The following is a 21,874-nucleotide window of genomic DNA, read 5'->3' as shown; positions in this document are numbered from 1 at the left end:
CGAGTCGATAATCTGATAGGTAAAACGAAGTCAAATCTATTTTAAGTTATCACATAAGTTGGTTACATTCAACAAAAAAGGCAAAATTAGAATAATAAACACTTTTGAAATATTTATTTCATTAAAAAATAGAAGGAATATTTACTAAATTCATCTTTTAGAAAATAAAGAATAAAAAATATATTTTGCTACTCAAGTTTCTATGCACCTGTTACTGTTAGTGCCGCCCGAACCAGCTGACAATATCACCTGACAGTCTGCACAGAATTGTGATAATATATAAACGAAATTGTTTGTAAAGGCACATAACGTTACACATCACACGTAACAACGATCAACAAAGAGGACCTTGCAGTGTTTTTCATATCAAGATTCATGAAAAATCGTAGCCAAGGTTAAGTACTAACAGTCTAACTCTAGTCTAACGTCAAGCAAGGCTGGGCTAGATCAAAGATAGTTTTTATGCCTAACCAATTCGTAGGTTGTGATTAGGCTAGGCCCAAATTAATTGAAGGCTAGGCTACACCATAACGTTAGATGGCCAACCAGTCAAAACGTCCCTTTACCATAACGTCCCCGTACCAAAACGTCCCCACTTTTGGTCAAAACGTCCCCGTTGGTCAAAACGTCCCCGTTGGTCAAAACGTCCCCGTTGGTCAAAACGTCCCCGTTGGTCAAAACGTCCCCGTTGGTCAAAACGTCCCCGTTGGTCAAAACGTCTCCGTAAGTCAAAACATCCTTGTCTGTCACATTCATTCACAGTTGTGAATATATTAATTTTAAATTATAATTTACAAAGTGGCTATTCTTATGACTAGTCGTAAGAATAATTTATAAATACGCATGCGCAGTTGCTTTAACATGGCTAGTTTTACGACTAGGAGTACTATTTTTACGACTAGGAGTAACAATAATTTCCGGTTAGGGTTAGGTTAGTGTTTAGGGTTAGGGTTACCCCACTACATGCGCCGTTGCTTTATTTACTTTACTGCGCTTGAATTCGCCTATGTCGTAAGAATAGTTTATAAATAATTGTTACGACTAGTCATAAGAATAGCCACGGCCTATAATTTGGCTAAGTTATCGGCATGCAAGTTGGATTACAAGCGCTAAATAAATCATGAAGGACTATATCGTTTAGGGCAGAGACGGGAAAAGGGGCTGGGGGCTTTAGCCGTAGTCCCCCTTCTAGGCCATCAAAAAAAAAGAAGGCAGAATAAATTCTGGAATAGGGTAGAAAATTAGGCAAACAATAATTGTTACGACTAGTCATAAGAATAGCCACGGCCTATAATTTGGCTAAGTTATCGGCATGCAAGTTGGATTACAAGCGCTAAATAAATCATGAAGGACTATATCGTTTAGGGCAGAGACGGGAAAAGGGGCTGGGGGCTTTAGCCGTAGTCCCCCTTCTAGGCCATCAAAAAAAAAGAAGGCAGAATAAATTCTGGAATAGGGTAGAAAATTAGGCAAACAATCACGAAAATCAAAAATATAAAGTGTCTTCAGAAAAAAAAATAAATGTATGTGCTGTAGGAAAATATCACTTTCATCCAGCCCGTCTCGCATATTCCAAAAGTAACTTGTTGTACGTAAACAAACAAACTGTGGCCGAGTGGATAAAAGCGGTGGCATTTGAAGCAATGAAGCTTAGCAATCGGAAGGTTCGGGGTTCGATTCCCGGCCGGGTCATAGTAAGGTGGGTTTTTCATCCAAGAGAAATCTACGGTTTTCCCATCTGAAATGACTTTCTAAATTGAAAAGATTCCAAAATTTGAGTTAAATGTTGAATTGGAAGCCATCGACGTGTAAGTTGTAATCCATAAGCCCTTGCGGGCTTCTCCCACATTTGTGGTCGCTTAAGTGTCGTAAAAATAACTGCTGATTATTTATTATAAAAAATCTTTTTTATTCCCTTCCCTCAATATCGTATTTATTCTTTCAGAAACCAACTCGTGTTTAAACAAATCCAATTACCCTACAACCCTCTTGCATTCCCTTTTCCATTTATATTATCTTACCTCAGAAAATGATACTCAAATATGTTTCCGCCCTCATAACCGGCACTTCCCACTCCTAAAAACTGTGTTTTCAACCTAAACTATACTTATCCTTACGCTTTGATTTGAACTAAAAACATCCACACTTGTCTTCCAACTGATTATAAAAAGCTGGGACGTTTTGACTCACGGAGACGTTTTGACTGCGGGTATGTTTTTGGTAAAAAGCGGGGACGTTTTGGTCTTAAAATGGCGGGGACGTTTTGGTAAAGGGACCTTTTGACTGGATACCGTTAGATGAAAGGACTCATATAGACTAGCCTTGACCTCCCCCTTTTAAATTTAATAATAGCTAGCCTGATGACACAGTTTGAATATCAACTGTGGCATTAAAACTGTGTAAGCCAGTTAACCAATCTTACCAAAATGTTGGTAGTGCACCTATTATGTGGGTTATGCTATAATGTGCTCATGTATGATTAACATTTCATCAGTTCATTAACGACTAGTGTTTGCATAGGTTATCCAGGTACCCGCCCGACCTGAAACTACCCGTTCCTAATTTAATACCTGAATTCTACACATTGTGTGATTTTTTTTGGGGGGGGGGGGGCAAACCGATGGTTAGGCAGATCCCATTGACTTAGTTTGGGTTAAGGCTACCATGTGGTCGAAGATAACAGCAATAATGAAAGTATTCCATGGATATCTTATAATTGCCTCACAATTTCAGCTAATAAACAAGACGTTAGGCTAGATTACCACATTGATTAGTGTGGTGTTAGGCAACCATGTGGTCGAACGTAACAGCAATAATGAAAGTATTCCAAGGATATTACAATTTCAGCGGTATAGGCTTGATTTTCCCCATTGACTTAGTGCGGTGTTAGTGTGGAAGAAACTGAAAGAATTCTCACAATTATGATTTATCATTCCTTTATTTCATAGAAGGAACGACTGACAAGGAATTTTACGAGATGTTAATGATTTAAAGACTGGATAACGAAAAAATCATAATAGCAAGTGGCTTTTTTCTAATCAATTATTCCAAATGCGATCAAATTGCATGAATCGCGCAATCTCGCCTCTAATGCGAACCTTGGGCCTCATTAAAAAATAGTAGTAGTAACAACTGTTTAAGAGCTAAATTGGATATTTATATGGTCTGATCCAAAGAGGTGGAGAGCAAGCATAAGCAGCGGCGGTAGTGCGATGTTAGTAGTGATGTTAATTATATGAAGCTATTAACAAGTTAATGAAAGAAACAAAGCAAATAGAAATTATTGAGGGAGGTTTCATACCTTATCTTACACCTACGTATTTGTACATGAAAACATTGTCAGTAGAGAATATAATTCAGTTATTATAGCATCCAATATGTAATTTCTTGAAAATCGGGATACACGAGGGTAAACAATTTTTTCCCGGGTACCCTGACACTCGGCGGGTAACGGCTCTCGGGTACCCGGTACCCAATTTTTGGACCCATGTAAACACTATAACCAATCTTACCAAAATGTTGGTAGTGCACCTGTAATGTGGGTTATGCTATAATGTGCTCATGTATGATTAACATTCATTAACATATGTTATAATCCAAACCAGTAGTTTGTATAAATTTGTAGTTGATTGTTATGAAATACAACCAAAGTAGAATATGACTGTCTATTAATTAATATTCTCTATTTATCCCTGATTTATGCTCTTCAAGAATAGGGTTTGCACTTAGGCTGTATTACATTAGAGATCCATATTTGTTACCTATTGATCTCACAAAATAAAACAAAACTGTTAACAAACTGCTTATCCACTTGAGAGCCTACAGTGTAAGATAATATGTGCTGCTCCGAAGAAGATCCTGCTAGGATTGAAATGTCAGGCCCTCTTACTTGTACACACCTATTGATCTTGTCATTAAATCCATTGTTTTCTCATCCACAGATCAAATAAGAAGTGGACCATATTTCTAACCAATACAGTTCAGTATGTTTGGAATGATATGCTTCAGATCTGAATCACCCAGACTTAAAGGATGCATAAAGACCAGACCATCTGACTTTCAGGTCACTGAAATTAATTTGTCAGGGAAGGATGCAGTGCTCAGTTCACCAGACAAACATGTTTCTACCAGTGAAACATTACACATTATTCCACTGCAACAAGACAGGAACATCGTTAAAGAAGACCAGTACACATCATTAGATTCCCACCAAGATACCAGGAAGTTGGTACCCATTACAAAAGATCATAAGAATTCATCTGTGCTATTAACCAGTGTTCTTGAAGATGACATCTATAAAAACATTCAAGATTATGCAGAAACACAGAGGGCTAGGATAAACAAAAGTGCTCCACCTAAACTCGATGAAACTGACAGGATATCACCATTGTCCCTAGGCATATTTCATGAGAAAAAACAAAGGACACAATTATATTCTGCAGTGAAACGTCAGTTTCCGCACCTCCACGCAGTCGTAGACAATGACCACGAGATGAAAATTTCTGTCGACGATATGTATTTGACTTTCAGGTCACTTCTCTCTGAAGAGGACTCAGACAATTTGCTCAGGTTTGTTTCGAGACGAGAAGTGAACGAGAAGCTGGATCTGGATCATATGGCCTGCAAGTCTGTCAGGACTGATGTACACAGACTTATTCATAGACACTACGGATCACTCATTGAGAGTAAGACATTTACGAGAGACACAGATGGGATTTCAAAATCTTGGATCCAACTTAGGATCAAAGAAAAGTCAAGAGGTCAAAAGAGGAAGTCTGATCACACCAAGGACAAGATATTTTACTCTGGTAAAGCCAGCACATGATTTACAGGTCATCAGTATTAGCTATAAAATTTGCTATTAGTATTTTTCTGGTGGTTCTAAATATCTGGATTATTTCCAGACATTTTGTATTTGTAAATTTATATGAAATCAATCATTCAGTAAGGAAAATTACTTTAAAGTCAACACATGGTTTACTGGTCATCAGTATTAGCTATTATATTTGTTATTATTAATTTTCCTGATGGTTGTAAATATCCGGATTATTTCCAGACATTGAGTATTCGTAAAATTACATGAAAATGCTGCTGCCAGACTTGTAACGGGTACTTCCAAATATGATCATATAAAACCCGTTCTACATAACTTGCATTGGCTTCCAGTTAGAGAAAGAATATCTTATAAGATTTTATTACTCACTTTTAAATGTATTTACAATATTGCACCGCAGTACCTTTGTGATTTAATTTCTCTTTATACTCCCTCTAGACCGTTGCGTTCCTCGTCCCGTCTGCTTTTAACTGTCCCTAACATAAGAACTGCAAAGTTGGTGCACAGGCGACCATTATTTGACTTTCTATTAAAGCTTCTAGCATATTCGTGGGCCAATACTCATGATATTTACAACATTTTATCTTGTTATGGTGGTGTTATCAAATTTCAGAATTATAGTAAAAAATTAATTCTGTTTAAGATCTCTTTTGTTCATAGCAAGTACTGTGCTGTGATTACTGTGGGAACTATGGAGCTCTGACTCAAAGTCAGCACTGAGTCACAACATATAATATTCTCCAATTGTGTAAGAGTAAATAAATTGATTAATTTTTACAACTGAGATATTTAAAGGTATTAGTTGTAACACTGAATATTGCACAGGCCAGTTGCTTCAGTCTGGAAAGGTTCTAGATGTGACTTTAAAGTGAAAGTTAAATCAATTGTGTGATTATATTTTCTGATGCTGAAAACCTTAAAGAACGCAAGCTACATCTTATGATTGAGATGAGGGGGATTTGGAAAAGACTGGGATCCTGCTTTCAGTGGAAAAATGAAATGTGAGAGGTAACCTTGAAGAACATTAGGAGGACTTTCCTATTACTCAGTTTACCCATGTATCCAATCAAATAGGTACCTTAATACAAGCAGCATTTAAATGACAACATGCAAAAGTTCCTTCTTAGAAATATTGCAGATTCTTTGGACATTGGATTAAAGTTATGTCTAAGCAGGGTTTAAGAAAATGAACTGTTAACAATGAGACAACTTAACTTTAACATGGTTTCCCTTGAATGGATAACCTTACTAAACAGAATTTAAAAATGATAAACAGTTCCAACTATCCATCTGAATTGTGGTCAAGATTAATAAATAATACATACAAATTTCACATTAGAAATTCTACTCATGAGGGGAAAGTTTTGCAGATCTCAGGAAGTTGTTTTTTCTCTTTCAACTCAGGTTTCACACTATGGAAGAACAATCTCGAGACCCTCGACGCCATTCAGATAATTGCAAGGGCAATAAGGGTCCAACCATCTGACATCAGCTATGCAGGAATCAAAGACAAGAGAGCAATAACTATGCAGTTTATGGCTGTGAACCAACCATTGCACAGGTAGTAAAAGCCACTTATTTTGAACTAAAACTTATCAGAAACACAACTCATTTGGCAATCATTATTGTACAGGTTTTTGATTAGCTAACTGTACCGAAGGGGCAAACTCTAACAACACATGTTGAAACCATGCTTGTTCTGTTTCTGTTATGCATAAAATTAAATTGTTCAGTATCTAATAAATTTTAGAAATTCTAAGGGACCATGAAGGGTTAAAGAAAATCCTTGTCATAATAGTGCAGTGTAGTTAAATATAGACTATGTTATACAATGACTATGTTAAATATATACAATGACTATGTTAAATATATACTATGACTATGTTAAATATATACAATGACTATGTTAAGTATATACAATGACTATGTAAAATATATACAATGACTATATGGAATGAGAATAAGAACATGAAAAGGTGGCATGGTTAGGACCTCCACCTGCCAAATAGCAATTGCTTAAAAAAAGAACTGGGCACTTGGATTTGGATGGAAACAGTCTTTATGAATGTTACAAAAATATTGGTTACAGTATTTTACTACTCACATTAACTATTATAGGTGAATTATTACAATTTCCTTATATGAAACCTTCCAATCTTTACACAGAGTATCAAATTTGTTGAATGACCTCGCCGCAGCACAGAGAAGTGTGAAAGTCGGAAACCTTCACAGCAGAACTGGCCCAATCACGACCGGTGAACTTTGGGGGAATCGATTTAGACTGATCGTCCGAAATGTGGTCTTGAAGGACGTTGAAACTACTACCAATTGTTGTCTTTCGTGTAGAGAATCCAATCTGAAGGAGGACTTAGTGAGGAGGATTGAGAGATTGAAGGTAAAAACCCTTAAAAGATGTAACTGCACAAAGACGTAACACTTAAAATTAAGACATTCAAAAGCATATTTTTCCGCAGGGGTTGGAGTAAGGCATTGAACTATAAAATCATCTAGAGAGGAAGTGGATTGTGATTAGCTATATCAGTCAAAGTGATCTTATGTCTTTTAATTTTTAAAATTTTTTTTAAATTCAAATGCTTTTATTTCATATTTTCCTTTTGTCTGAGTATTTCCTTTTGTTTGAGTATTTATCTGCTGTACTCCTACTTATCATTTTAGTCTTTTCATTTTTAATTTCTGTATTTTCTATATTCATTTACTTTCTCCTAAAGTTCTAAATTTTAGTTACTTTTGTAATAGTTTCTTGTCCCTGTGTGCTTTTCATGTTGTTTGTTTTCCATTGTGTTTGACAGACTGCTTTAAATCTACAAATCATATGCACAATCTTTACTGGGATAGCAGTTCAAATGAGCCAAAGCACTCATGTCTCTTATGCCTCAAGGTTTGTTAAGCAAAGCTTAGCAGAATATTAAAGCAATTATACTTTAGATTCTATTGGTAAATAGCACTTACATCTATTGTGGGGAGCAGTTTGAGGAAGGAGGTGTCATTATCATTTAAAATCTCTTTCTTCATCTTCTTCTTCTTGAGAATTGAGACAATTTGTTAATTGAGATATTAAGGTCTTCATCACACTTGATAAAAAATAATACAAAGATGGGCAACTCAATAATACTTTGAGTTCGATGACTTGTAATGTTTCCCAAAAGGGGAATAAAATATTCACAATGTTTCACATGTTTTTGTCCCCCGGGTTGGACTTTTACATATTAAAGTATCATGGATGATACATCTTTGCTCCTGGCTCTTACAAGAACTTTCTATTTTGCATCCCCCCCTCTTAGGGATGATGCACCCGAGACAACTTGATTACACAGAAAGTTACTAAAACAAATGTTGCAGCGATTGAAGTAATAGAAATGTTCGTAGTCTCCTTTAAAGAAGAAGAAAGTCAGAGCAAATCTCTTTTGAAAATATCTCCCTCTTTTATTATCTTTGACAAAGAAAAAAGAAAAAGTGCTTGACTATCCTTAATTTTTTGTTTTTTGGGCATGATAATTCAAGTTAGATTATAAGCACATCATCTATAGTTTATCCTATCCCTGAAGAGACTTGTAAATAGGGTCACAAATCAGTTGGGAATCTTATCGCAGATTATTTTTGTAAACCTTTTATTGAAAATATCCGGCCTCTTTTTTCCCCTCAACAACCAGCAAATTGAAAAATTTTCAATTTTGGAAAGACAAGAAGAAACACTATGATCATCATCATCATCATTATTATGTGGGACTTAGAGTCATTGACATTTGAAGATAAAACAACTTGGGAAAAGAAAGAATAAGAAAAAAATGTGAAAGGAGGGGGAGGAAATGTCGTCTTTGGAAAATATGAGGCCATTGTGAAAGTAAGGTGCTAATAATGGAATTCATATACAGCACATGCGATGTGTGTGCAAGGCGATATGTTTATTAGCTTCTGGTCCATCCTCTTCTTATATTAGTATACTGGCCAATCTGGCCATGCCTCTTATCAGTCTTTCAGGTGAAAACCTTACAGAGTTGTGTGTTGTTCTACCTCTGAATAAGCATATTGTGTTTGTCATTATTCATGAACATTAAATAGGGTGAAGATTTCTAATTGTAGATGTAGTTCTGATTTCCATTCAATTGATGAATGATATTTGTCAATAAAGAAGAGGTAGCCTCTTCCCTTGGATAACCTTTCGACTCGATTTGATATTTAAATCACGCAACAGTACAGTTTATCTTGACAAAGAAATTGAGAGCCCAAATGAAGATGTCAGAATGATTTTTTGCAGGTAATTAATACAACACGGTAAATAGTCTAGCCAGTGTAATTAGCAAAATTATGAAATTACAAATTATACTTGCTAATTAACGTTCACTTGGTTACAGAAATCAAGACAGATGTCTTGGTTTGATAATTGCCAGTCAGAATTTGAATATTACTTAGTAGGTTTCGGTAAAAACCTTTGCGGATTATAACTTAAGCCTACGGAAGCAGCTGGAATTATGAGAGTTAGAGAGCCTGAAGTTCCAATCCTATCAGGATCTTTCTTCATAGGAAAACTGACAAAAAAAATATGTCTAAAGACAAATGAAAGAGACTTACAGTTAAGTTGAAGTCTGGCATAAAGTTGTGTAAACTACAATGCCAAAGTCAACCCAATCACACATGTACTTAAAACTCACAGAAAACTTTCCTCCATTACCTTGCAATACTAACCTTTGTACTAATTTGATTGAATTTGATAAGAATGTGGCAGTCCCCAAAATATTTGGGGTTATGTAATTGACGGACATCATATTATTTTTGATAAATGTCTTCTTTGCTACTTAGTTTTATAGGCAATATTCTCCAGGTAGAGTATTTTTCTGTTGTTTAGTATATATCATGAATGTATTTATTAGTTGAGTTTAATGCTGGGCTTTCCTGCAGTAGAATGGAGTCAAGTTTTGAAGGTTGCGACGTAAAAATGGCAAGATCTGATATGATATACTGCGGATATTAATCATCGCAAGTAAAAAACTGACAGCGAAGGAAAATATTTACAGAGTTGACGTCAAAGTCTAGGTCTTCGCCATTGGGATGAATTACATATTCTGTATATCTTACTTTTGATTCATATTGTCATGAAGTCTTCTCTCAACGGTTGCCGTTCCCCTTGTATGATTACATCTGGAATTACGTTTCTCCTCAGAGAGACGGTTTCATCAATTATTTTGGTAAACAGAGATTTGGGGAGCTATGTCAGACACCATCTGGAAGTTTAACAGCAGATGTGGGACTTGCCATGCTACAGAAGGATTATGTAAGTTTTCCATCATAGCAATAATATCACTGCTCATTTGCATAACAGTAATTTCCCACATGATCTGACTGCATGAGGGTTCAACCTTATATGTGATTATGGGGTGTTTTCCTTGTTTTTTATTTATTTCTTTGGGGGGGGGGCAGAACGGTTTGCAGATTCTCCCCCAATAAAATTCTACTTGTACTCTGCTCCATGACATTTGAGTGCTGTTCCTCAGTCTGTACAGTACATCTTATTTAGTTTTCAAGGTATTTACCTATAAAATATTCTGTCTTTAACATATAAGCTGTATTGAACTTAGCCCTCTGCAGTTTTGTTTAATCATTTTGTTAATCAGTAAATTTGACCAAACAATATTTTTTAATGTCATTGATAATACTTAATTAGTACTATATTATGAACCTGTTATTGTTGTATTTACTATTTGAGTTCCTGTTATTGTTTTTTATCTGTTGCTTCTAAGGATCTGATTTTAATAATAGTCTAAATGCTAGACTAAGTTCCAGCCACTCTGATTGGTGAATCACTGTGAAGTACTATGAAGTTATTAAATAATTTTGCAAAGACTAAAACTGTTCTAGAAATGTAACCTGCACTGATGGAAGTCATTAGTAATGGTGTGTTACAAACCAAAATGAATTTGGACCCTTAGGTCACCCCTGTGATCCAAGGTCATCTCCCACTTCCTGTTTGCTCTGGAGCTGCTGTTCTTAAAGGTTCAAACTCACAATTTTTAAAATTACCCTGAATATTATATTGGGTTTCATTAGTTCATGTTGTGAGTGTCATATTTCTCAGTGAAAAATATTCTCACAAAGTGCTTACATTTCTCCACCCATATTTAATTACAGTAGCTATATCTAGAAATGTTTTCACTATGTAACATCTAATTATCACTTTCTTCAATAGTGGTCAATAAAGTTTTACATGGTTTTTATAACAAACTTTAGACAATTTAAAAATGTACAAAATGTTGTACCTTTGAGAGACATTTGGGGCCTCTTCCTGGTCTATTCATTAAATCTGGTAAATGGATCAGACATCCTCAGGGTGAAACAGACCCTGAGAGTACCCTCGAGTGCAGCGTAAGGTAACAAGGGTTTGAATCAGAAATAATGTGGAATATGAACTTCCAGTTTTACATTTAACCGTGGCTCATATCACGATTAGAGCTTCCCTCTGGGATCCCGTAGATTTTGGAAAATCATGTATCAAGTTTAAGTTTTTCAAGAACATAAAATTTGATGAAATGAGAGAATCTACTTTGCCAAACGATTTGATTCGTGTATAGAGTTAAGGTTCGTGGAATAACGTTGCAAACGGTATAAACACTTTTCTATTTAAGATGTCTATTGATTTTAACATAGCTCAGAAATCTTTCGAGTGTAGGTGAGCTGTGCATATTCTCATTCTATATTTTCAAAATATTCACCTAAAAATATGCTTAATGCCTCTAAATACCACCTTTTAAAGTTTGATGATGATGTGTGCCTCACCATCTCAGTCAACACATTAAAGGTCATGAGTATCGGCCCCACATATTAGCCATTCTAGAATTCATGAAAATCATCAAAAGTACCATTTTGGAGGGTCTGGCCTTTCAAATTTATTCACAGACATTTTTGAGCATCCAATTAGACGATTTAAGTGTCTCAGTGAGCAACAAAGCTATATATGAGTGTGGCTATGAAGTGAGTGTTGAAGTTTGAGTATGAGAGACCATTATTTGGGTCTCTGGCAAGTTTTAAGTCTGTTATTGTTGACATTTAATGTTAGTAATGTCTTCTACAAAATGGTCTCAATAACTACTAACAAAGTTCTTGGTTTTCATATGAACCCATTTTATTCAAACTGGGCGTCTCGACCCTTCAAAATGTAAAGAGGGTAGTCAAAAAATTCCAGAGAAATAACATATTTGCTGTTATCTGTAGAGAAAAGAGGAAAAATCATGAACGTGAATTACGCCTACGGTCAATAATTGCAAAATATATAGTTATTTTGAAACTGAGCATAATTTTTTTTTCTCAAATGCAAGGAAAATACCTCCTCAGCCTACTTCCCATCCGATGCTATCCCATGCTATCCAATGGGATGAAAGATCTCTGGACAAATTCTTTATAGTAAAAAGTGACATACTGATAGTCTAGGGAAAGTTGGGGAAACTTGCCTCCCGCATCCCCTTACCCTATACGCAAGAGAAATATACCTCCTGAGTACTATTTCAAAACAGTTAGGTTCCCCAGGGTGCCTTCTACAAATCTTCATCGCAATCATTCAATATGTGAAAATTCAAATAGATTGGTCGTAAAATATTAGATAATAGATGTAGATGAGAAATTGGCATGGTGAAAATCAGCCTCTTCCCCAACCCCCCCCCCCCATCTCCATCGATTATATTGGTATCTTCTTAATTTGTCCCCTAAAGTCTGAAAAGTGTCCTCAGTAGACCACTGGTCATACACACAAGAATTGGAGAAACACCCAATAAGCTTTCTACTTTCTACTTCATATCTCAGAAACGGGCGGTTGATTTGATTCTTTCTCCTGATTCTGACAAAGACGACCTTGTTAACAAGGCCAAACGAATCTTCAAGGAGACACATGACTGCAGGGCTGCTCTTAAAGTGATGCCTCATTACAAGGTCAGAGAGTGTGCAATACTGAGGGCGCTACACCGACATGGTATAGAACAAGAAGGTAATTACCTTTAACTTCACCGAAAGCTAAAACAATTTTTTTTCGATGATGAATGTGAAATTCAGTAAAATGTAGTTTTGAAGCTACATTAACAGATAGTGTACTAACTACCGAGGACTGATATATCACAGGTTTTAACTGGATGGTCTTTTCAAATTCTATGAAATCAATCAAAGAACGAAAACATGAGAAATAATGACAACGAAAGAATAAAAATTCCATATCACAGACAGACAGACAGACATGGACATACACATACACATACATAGATACAGATGGATAAATGTAATTCTATTTGAGATCAATTATCAATGTGAACAAAAGTCACCTATTTCAGAGACCTTTGCTGCTTACACATCAATGTATGACTGCGGGCATCACTGTTCTTTGTTGAACGTTTAATGATTCACTGCCTCCTCATTCCTTAATTGGACGAAAGGAAAACATTGGCGTAAAGACAACAGTGCTCTCTCTCTATCTGACTACTTATTATATCTACTGTGAATAATCCTACTTTGATTTGGTGGAAGTATTTAATGTATCGTCGTACTGAACCCGTTCAAGAGAGTGCCATAGTTTGGATGATTTGTATGATATGTAAGAATCAAACAGTACAAAAAAGAAACTTCCAAAAACAAGTGCAGCTAAATGTTTCCATAGCACTGCTCAAGTTACCTGAGCTATAAAATCTCTGAAATACCAGGAAATTTAGCTCATTTTTGATGATAACTCAGCTCCTCAGTCCAATTATGAGGGTTACTGTTCTGTTGTTGTTTTATATATCACTACAACGCACTGTTAGCTTCAAATAAAACATCATCCATTTGTTCATTCGTAGCTTCATATCAACATCATAAGACCCATAGCTTCATATAAACATCATAGGACACATGTGTTCATATAAACAACATAGGACCCATAGCTTCATGTAAGAAACATACTGTAGGACCCATAGCTGGATATGAACAAAATAGCATCCATAGCTTCATAACCAAACAACATAGGACCCGTAGCTTCATATCAACATCATAGGACCCATGACTTCATACCAACATCATAGGACCCATGACTTCATATCAACATCATAGGACCCATGACTTCATATAAACAACATAGGACCCATGGCTTCATATAAACAACATAGGACCCATGGCTTCATATAAACAACATAGGACCCATAGCTTCATATAAACAACATAGGACCCATGGCTTCATATCAACATCATAAGACCCATGACTTCATATCAACATCATAGGACCCATGACTTCATATCAACATCATAGGACCCATGGACTCATATAAACAACATAGGACCCATGGCTTCACATAAACAACATAGGACCCATAGCTTCATATAAACAACATATCAGGACCATAAGCTGCATATAAACAATATAGCATCCAAAGCTTCATATAAACAATAGTTAGTAGCATTCATAGATTCATATAAAGCAGTGTATCCTCCTATTTTACTTATAGCTTAATATTTGAGTAACGTAGCATCCATAGCTTACTACATGTCTCCCATATAAATAACATAGCATCCAGCTCTTCATATAAAACGCATAACACCCATTAAGCTTCATGTAAATAACATGTAGCCATTAATGTCATCCAACTCAAATCTTGAAGAGCTGTTGTGAAGGCCAAAATGCCTTATGATTTCTCTTTGATCCATTCATAAGTAACTTAAATCCAATGTTATGTGTGCTAGACTAGGTAATCTAACCGCTGGGATTAATGAGCTTTGGTCAAATGCTCTGAGAATAATTAAGTATTCAAATTTATGTAGAAATTTGGAAGGCTATGATTTTTTTTTACCAAAAAAAAAAAAACTGTGGTTCATGTGTAAAAAAGTGCTATACATCTTTGAACTTGTATAGCAATTTGACCAATTTTGACTAAAAGTTTGCTATGCTAGACCAGATCAGTTATTTCCTGAATGCTAAAAGGGATATGGAAATGTAGCCTGCACTGTTGGGAGTTGCTTTCTTAACCTGTGTTGAAGGGAAAGTTTTTTTTTTAAAGCAGTTTTTGTTTCGTCACACTTCAACTTGATGTCTCAATAGACGAGCACAAAAATACTGTCAGTGTGTCAATTTAATTTTCTCACAAATATGTGGACTCTTTTCAAAAGGATTTTTCTCGCTTCAAAATCAGTCATAACGCTCTGTATTGAAGGCTTTCAATACTCTCTTAACATATGTACCTACAGGCTGGCTCATGTAAATTTCTAGTCCGAGCTTGTCTATATATTGTCAAGACATTATCAGGCTTGTTAACAGCCGACTGCACCCCAACTCTTTCTGCATGAGAGGAAATATTTCATAGCATTCGTACGGAACAATTCACCGGTTAATTTAGTGGAAAATGAAATGATCTCGGAGGGAAATGCCCGAAGGATACACAGAACCAGCTGCTTTTGAATAAACAGACATGTCTTGAATTTTCAGCGGAAACATTCCATGTCGCAGTACATGTGTAACATTTGCTTGCGAATGACTTCCTCAAAAGAATCCTGACCGTTAAACACAGAGGAGAAAAAGACGGAATATAAGTTTGATATCCATTAATAATTGAGATTTATGGTTTAGTACTAGACTAAACAAGAAATATCAAAATGGAAATGTTTTACATCATTTAAACAAAATTATGGATATTTGGTATTAATTTATTAGCAAAATCCATCCAATTAAAAGAAAAAAGGAGGTTTGTTTAAGCATTAGTCAGTATAGCAATATAACTGGGAACTTAGAAACAATAAAAAAAAAAAAAAGAGTTAGTATGGGCTGTTAATAATAAAGTTATCGAGAGATAAATGTGTTTATGTAACTTGTTTTCTTCAGTACTCCTCCCACAAATGCTTTCTCCTGTACCTTCTGCCCTTTTCTGCCCTTTGTTAGCGTCATGATGAACTCATAAAGTCTGACTGCTGAGAATACCCTTCGCCGCTGTTCTGATTTCCCCAAGATACGCATACACGTTCTGACATTTTGTGTTACATCACAGTTGCCTCTTCCTGTTAATTCCTATCCGTAAGGAAAGTGTCACCCAACGAAGGTTTCGACATTCGTTATGTGGATTACCAAAATATACATATTTAACTCCCTGGGTATTACAGAGCAATTTGTCGGAAGCCAAGACATGTCGAGTGGCTTTAAAGGTTTATGCAAACACAACGGACATCATCTTCAAATGGTGTACGCTCTTAATTCCTTGAGGTCTGTTAATCACCTCATCCATCAGAGAGCAATGGCAGGCGAAATAATCACTAAAATAATTCATAAAATGGAGTGTTTACATGAACTTCTGACTTTCTGTAAAGTTACACATCGATACTGTTGTATTTGTTTAATATGGTATCGATGGATACTTTATAGTTGACTTTTTTGTGTGTATTTTGTGTGTTTAATGTGTGTGTGCACACATGTGCAGTTGTTTGTATTATCCCTGAGGAGTGGAACAAAAGAATTCCAGTTACACAAATGTCATTCGCAAAGAATGACCATGTCGTAAGAATTCTGTTTCAGGGTATTGTTAAGATTAAAGTACATGGATTTGAACAATGGAAAAATCAATGGGGTCTCCAGTCTGAATGTAAAGCACCCCTGGGTGTGTTCATGTGTGCAAACATACATGTTTGTGTGCCTGTGTTAAATGGAATGCAAATTTTATTACAAGGATATCAGCTTTAATCAATCAAGGATCTTGGTTGACATTTTTTTTCATGTCCCCTTTAAAATTTCAAACAATTCTCATAATTGTCTCTCTTATCTTTGCAAATGATGTATTATTATTAGCAGGACATATTGCTCAGTACTGAAAACTAACAAAAGAGGCCAGATATCCTTTTTCACCATTACTAGAATTTAGGAAAGCTCAATAAACATTAATTTTACTTTTAGCAATATTTCTTCAAACTTTGAAAATGTAAATGTTTTCCTCAGTGGATGATATTGATGATGGGCTCAAATACTCTGAAGTATAATGGATAGCATCAGAATGATTGTAATTATAGTTTAGACAAAATGACATAAATTTGTGTTATTTCCAGAAACGTAGAACCTTTTCTACTCTAGCAGTATAAATGAGATCGTTATCGTTCTACAGTATAACATAGTTATGCTCAGTAATTGTGATGTATTAGAAATCGAAGAGAAAGAACAAACATGTTGCTGTTGATATTTCACTGCACTTTGAAGGAAATTTCTCGCACCTATTTTTGCCCCCCTCAATCAATTTCTTTAATGGACAATATAAATCTAAAAGCATCTTGTCAGTGCTTATTGACCCTTGGGCTTATGAGATGATTCAATCTGTATTAATGAGGATATTTCAAGAGATGGAAAAAGCTTGAAAAGTACATGATTTAAAGCAGTGGGTTTAGGATTTGGCAGTCTTGGAAGAATCTGCTATGTAAGGAGCTGATACACAACTACAATCTATTGTGTGAAATTTAATGCATTAGTATTATATACAGAATGTAACACCGCTTGGGGGGAGGGGGGGTCTGTTTAATACTTTTCCCAGCAAAAATTACCTTACGTAAACATAGGCCTACAACCGATTTCCGTAGTAGACATGTTCCTTAGTTAGACTCATTAGCATATCAAGTTTGAGCTGAGGCTATTGCTTTCGGGCTGTACAAGAAGTTATTTACTTGTAGGATATGTGCAGAGAATTTACTTAAATTTGACCAAAAGGTGACCTATTGTGGATCATTAAAAATTGTATTTTTGTTTATCATCGAAAAGTATAAGCTGTAACGGTTTAATCTCAGCTCTATTTGACAAATCCATTGCACATAAATACTTGTTGTTATTGTTAAAACAATCGGTAACGTGAGAACACTGAAGGGGTTGGCTTGACATACGTCAATATTTTAAATTGAACATAGAGCCTGATGTTAGCCATACATCTAGCCATTCTAAAAGCTGTATAATTGAAACTATACTTTGCTACAGCAGTGTAGCAGTGGGTATTATTTACAGTACCACCCACCTGATATTTCATTGGTCAATTTCATGTCAGATGTTCCGAACGTTCTCAATCACACTGTCCTGTATTCTTGCCATGGTGACTTGATCATCAACCTCAATAATTACTGTATCTCTCAATGTTTGTATATAGACAATTGTGAAACATTCATTCTATTGATCAACACATTCTACCAGGATTTCTCAATGCTTCATTCATGTTAGACAAAGCATTCTTAATGTTTAACAATTTTAGAAATACTTCTTGCATAGTAACAAACTCGGACCATGTGACTTCTAGTGGGAAGATTTAATACCACACAATATCATTGGTCTGATATCCTGTAAATGGTACAGATTTTTAGTAGTGTGGCATCACAAAATGACATATACCTGTAACTATGTCATTGAATGAGTCAGTGTTGTAAACTTGTTTCTTGATATTTCAGGATGTTGTAATCTCCTGGAATACCTCACTTGATGAGGCAGTGCTCTAAACTTGTTTCTTGATATTTCAGGATGTTGTAAATGTCTTGGAATACCTCACTTGATGAGGCAGTGCTCTAAACTTGTTTCTTGATATTTCAGGATGTTGTAAATCTCTTGGAATACCTCACTTGATGAGGCAGTGATCTAAACTTGTTTCTTGATATTTCAGGATGTTTTAAATCTCTTGGAATACCTCACTGGATGAGGCAGTGTTCTAAACTTGTTTCTTGATATTCTATGAGGTTATAAATCTTTTGGAATACCTCATTGAATAAGGCAGTGTTCTATAAACTTGTTTCTTGATATTTCAGGATGTTTTAAATCTCTTGGAATACCTCATTGAATAAGGCAGTGTTCTAAACTTGTTTCTTGATATTGCAGGATGTTTTAAATCTCTTGGAATACCTCACTTGATGAGGCAGTGATCTAAACTTGTTTCTTGATATTTCAGGATGTTGTAAATCTCTTGGAATACCTCACAGAATGAGGCAGTGTTCTAAACTTGTTTCTTAATATTGCACTCTCTTCTTCATACTTGGATTTCATGATGTTGTAAAATACTAGGCTATATCATTAGGAAAACCACATTGAATGAGGCAGTGTGATTATTGTTTTTTTGATATTGCATTCTGTTCTCATTTCCTCTTCAGGATGTTGTAAAGCACTTTTAGGAATACCTCATCGTATGAGGCAGTTGTACATTCATAGCTTCACAAGTTTGCTATGGAATCATATGGTGACACAACGAATATTGGACCACGGTTTCGACGTCATTCCAGGGGATCTGATAACCACTGAAGCTGGAAAGGTTACAAAAACTGAGGTTAGTATTTACAGATATCAATAAAAACTTAAACTTCTTAAGGTTTCAAGGTGATTTGATTAATAATGCACTGAAGATTATTTGCAGAGTACAACAAAACTGGATGTTAATTGCCACCATTGTAGAAGATACAACTTGTATTCCTGACAGACTGGCTTGAACCCCATTCTAACCAATAATTCATTTGATTTTCCAAAAGTATGAGTTTTAATTTCCTTGTCAACTTTTTGTTTTCATTTTTTCTTTCTCCTTTTAGGTTAAGATTGCTTCTCCTGAGGACTTATCCGATAAGTTGACTTACAGTATCAAAAATGTCGTGTTGCCTCTGCCTGGCAACATGGTGAAATATCCTGAAAACAGAACAGGTGAAGCTTACCTACAACTTTTCAAGACATACGGCCTTGAATCTTGTCAATTTAGACTGAATTCTCTCCAGTTGAACGTTCCTGGAGATTACAGACGTCTCATTGAAACTCCACTGGAATTTCAGTGGAGCTTGTTCCGTGAAGATGGGAATGTATCTCGTTGTTCGGAGTTCAACCGAGGCCAGAGTGAAACAAAAGATGTTGAGGATTCCCATGAAGCTGAAATAAATGCAGGTCGATGGAGAAGAAATTCAGAAGAATCACTTACTCCAAGAGAGGCCCAAAGACCCCAAGATGACAGCAATGAGAAAAGGCCGAGCGCCTTGAAAGATGGAAGTTTAGAAATCTGCAAATGTGGCATTGATATCAGTGAAGCTGACCTTAATATGGAAATAAGTTTCAAACTCCCATCGTCGACATACGCCACAACTCTTCTGAGAGAACTTATAGAGGACTAAAAATGAAACGGCTTGAAGAAAGTTGCAGAAAAGTTGCAGACTTTGACCTGGTTAATACTGCATACACACTACACAAAAATGTCCCATATTTGTATTACATATTGTGCATACTGAAATCTCTGCCAATACATCTTTAAGGACCTACTAGGATGACTGCATCTAATTCAGGTTTATGTTGATTGTGACGACTACAGAAAGTATCATTTTGTATTTTTAAAAATTCATATTTACTTAATGTGGCATGACCTATTAGAGTCTATATCAATCCGCCCCAAGTGTTTCCACTGTATCACATGCAATACACTGATTTCTTAATCATGTGATCACATACGGTAGACTGATTTCTTAATCATGTGATCACATACGGTAGATCTCAAACTTCTTCTTTTAAACATAAAACTTTAATGATTCTTGGATAGTAATTCTGGGTTTTTTTAAGAAAACCAAAATCAAGTTGCCAACCTAAATGTAACTATTGGGTCCTTTTAGAATGCGACACATGTAGTCAAGCAATGTAGCATGCTTTCAGCAAAGGAAATTTCTGATCATATAAGCTTATTCTATCTTTGATTTGTTTAACCCTCTACCTCCTCTCACAATAATGGATAAAATTTTCTGAAGAACATTTACTATGTTGTAAGTAAGTAAGTAAGTAAAACTTTATTGCTCCAAATAAGGAAATTAGTGTCTCGCACATTAAAGTTCAAAACAGTACAAAAATAAATGAGCATAGGAAAATGCAACAGGATATATATATACAGATGGAGATTAAAGAATGAGAATAAAAACAGTAAGACAAGGACAGGATAAAAGATTATTGCAACAGCCTAGCGACTTAAGTTGACATTGAAAAGTTTGATTGCACGGGGAGTGAACGAGTTACGATAGCGATTAGTTCTCGTGTACGGCTGTCTCAGTCTGCCACTGCCTCTGTTAATTACATTGTCATTAAGATAACAGTGAAGGGGGTGGCAACAGTCATTCCAAACTGAATCCAGTAGTAATGGTATAGTAGTAATGGTATAGGATCAACCATTGTGAATTTGTACACTACATCATTTATATACAGTATATACCTTACCATTTGAATAGAAATTTAGAATGCGACACATGTGGTCAAGCAATGTAGAATGCTTAAGTACTAAAACTTATCACTGATGTTAGGTACAACTGCAGCATACTCCTTGCTTGTGGGCCTATCACATGCAGTACACTCCGATTTAGTTACAACATTATTAATGTCACCCCCTAAATGTTGTTTTTATATTGTGTATCATAATGGTCTTAAGCAAGTATGAAGGAGGAAGTTATATCATAGTCCTGAATGTCCAAAGAACCTGGAGCTAACCCCTCCCCCCCCCCCCCTCCACATATAAATCAATAAAATAGCAGGGTTTGGAAAAATCATTAACATTTTCTTAATATAAAGCATACTACTTGTAAATTGCCAGGCTCTGCCATTTAGAATATAACTGTCCTTCTTTTGTTTAAGGGCATGTTCATGTTCTATTTTAAAGTTGATATTTTGTAGAACATTCACAATTACACCAGTGGTTGAAATTCCTATTTTCCATGTTCTGTTTCTCAGTTACACACCTTTATATATAAGTCTGCAGCACCAGTGCTAGAGTACACAACACCAAACTGTGGACTTGAATCCGCTTTGCTGCATAAGGACTCAGGTCATGAACTCAGGTTAGTATAGACTCAGCCTTGAACAAACTGATCTATTCTTCTGTTACTAACGGCGTGTGGCACACTGATTAAAAACTTTTCCCGGAAAATAGACCCACCAGAATCTGCAGTCCACAGTGGAGTCGGGGCTATAAACAATCTAGGTGCACCTTCTAACTCTACCTTGCCAGTTTTTGGATCATTCTCTTATCAGAAACGAACTCTTGTCAGTTAAGGCACCCCCCTCAAACCCCCACCCCCTAA

The 21,874-nt window shown here is 35.8% G+C and overlaps 1 protein-coding gene across 1 annotated transcript; it reads left to right on the top strand.

Moving 5' to 3' along the window:
• The first annotated feature begins 237 nt into the window (after positions 1-237).
• LOC139961473 (pseudouridylate synthase PUS7L-like) lies at positions 238-21,585 on the top strand. The gene is made up of 8 exons (XM_071960663.1): positions 238-394; positions 3,942-4,808; positions 6,239-6,395; positions 7,001-7,229; positions 10,014-10,124; positions 12,644-12,824; positions 18,941-19,113; positions 19,370-21,585. Exons 2-8 carry the CDS (start codon positions 3,986-3,988, stop codon positions 19,934-19,936), a joined length of 2,241 nt encoding a protein of 746 aa, XP_071816764.1. The 5' UTR covers positions 238-394; positions 3,942-3,985; the 3' UTR covers positions 19,937-21,585.
• Positions 21,586-21,874: the final 289 nt, after the last annotated feature.

Source organism: Apostichopus japonicus, chromosome 20 (genome assembly GCF_037975245.1).
Source record: "Apostichopus japonicus isolate 1M-3 chromosome 20, ASM3797524v1, whole genome shotgun sequence".
Classification (NCBI taxonomy): domain Eukaryota; kingdom Metazoa; phylum Echinodermata; class Holothuroidea; order Aspidochirotida; family Stichopodidae; genus Apostichopus; species Apostichopus japonicus.
The sequence above is the reverse complement of the archived record's forward strand: the minus strand, read 5'-3'. Positions and strand labels throughout refer to the sequence as shown.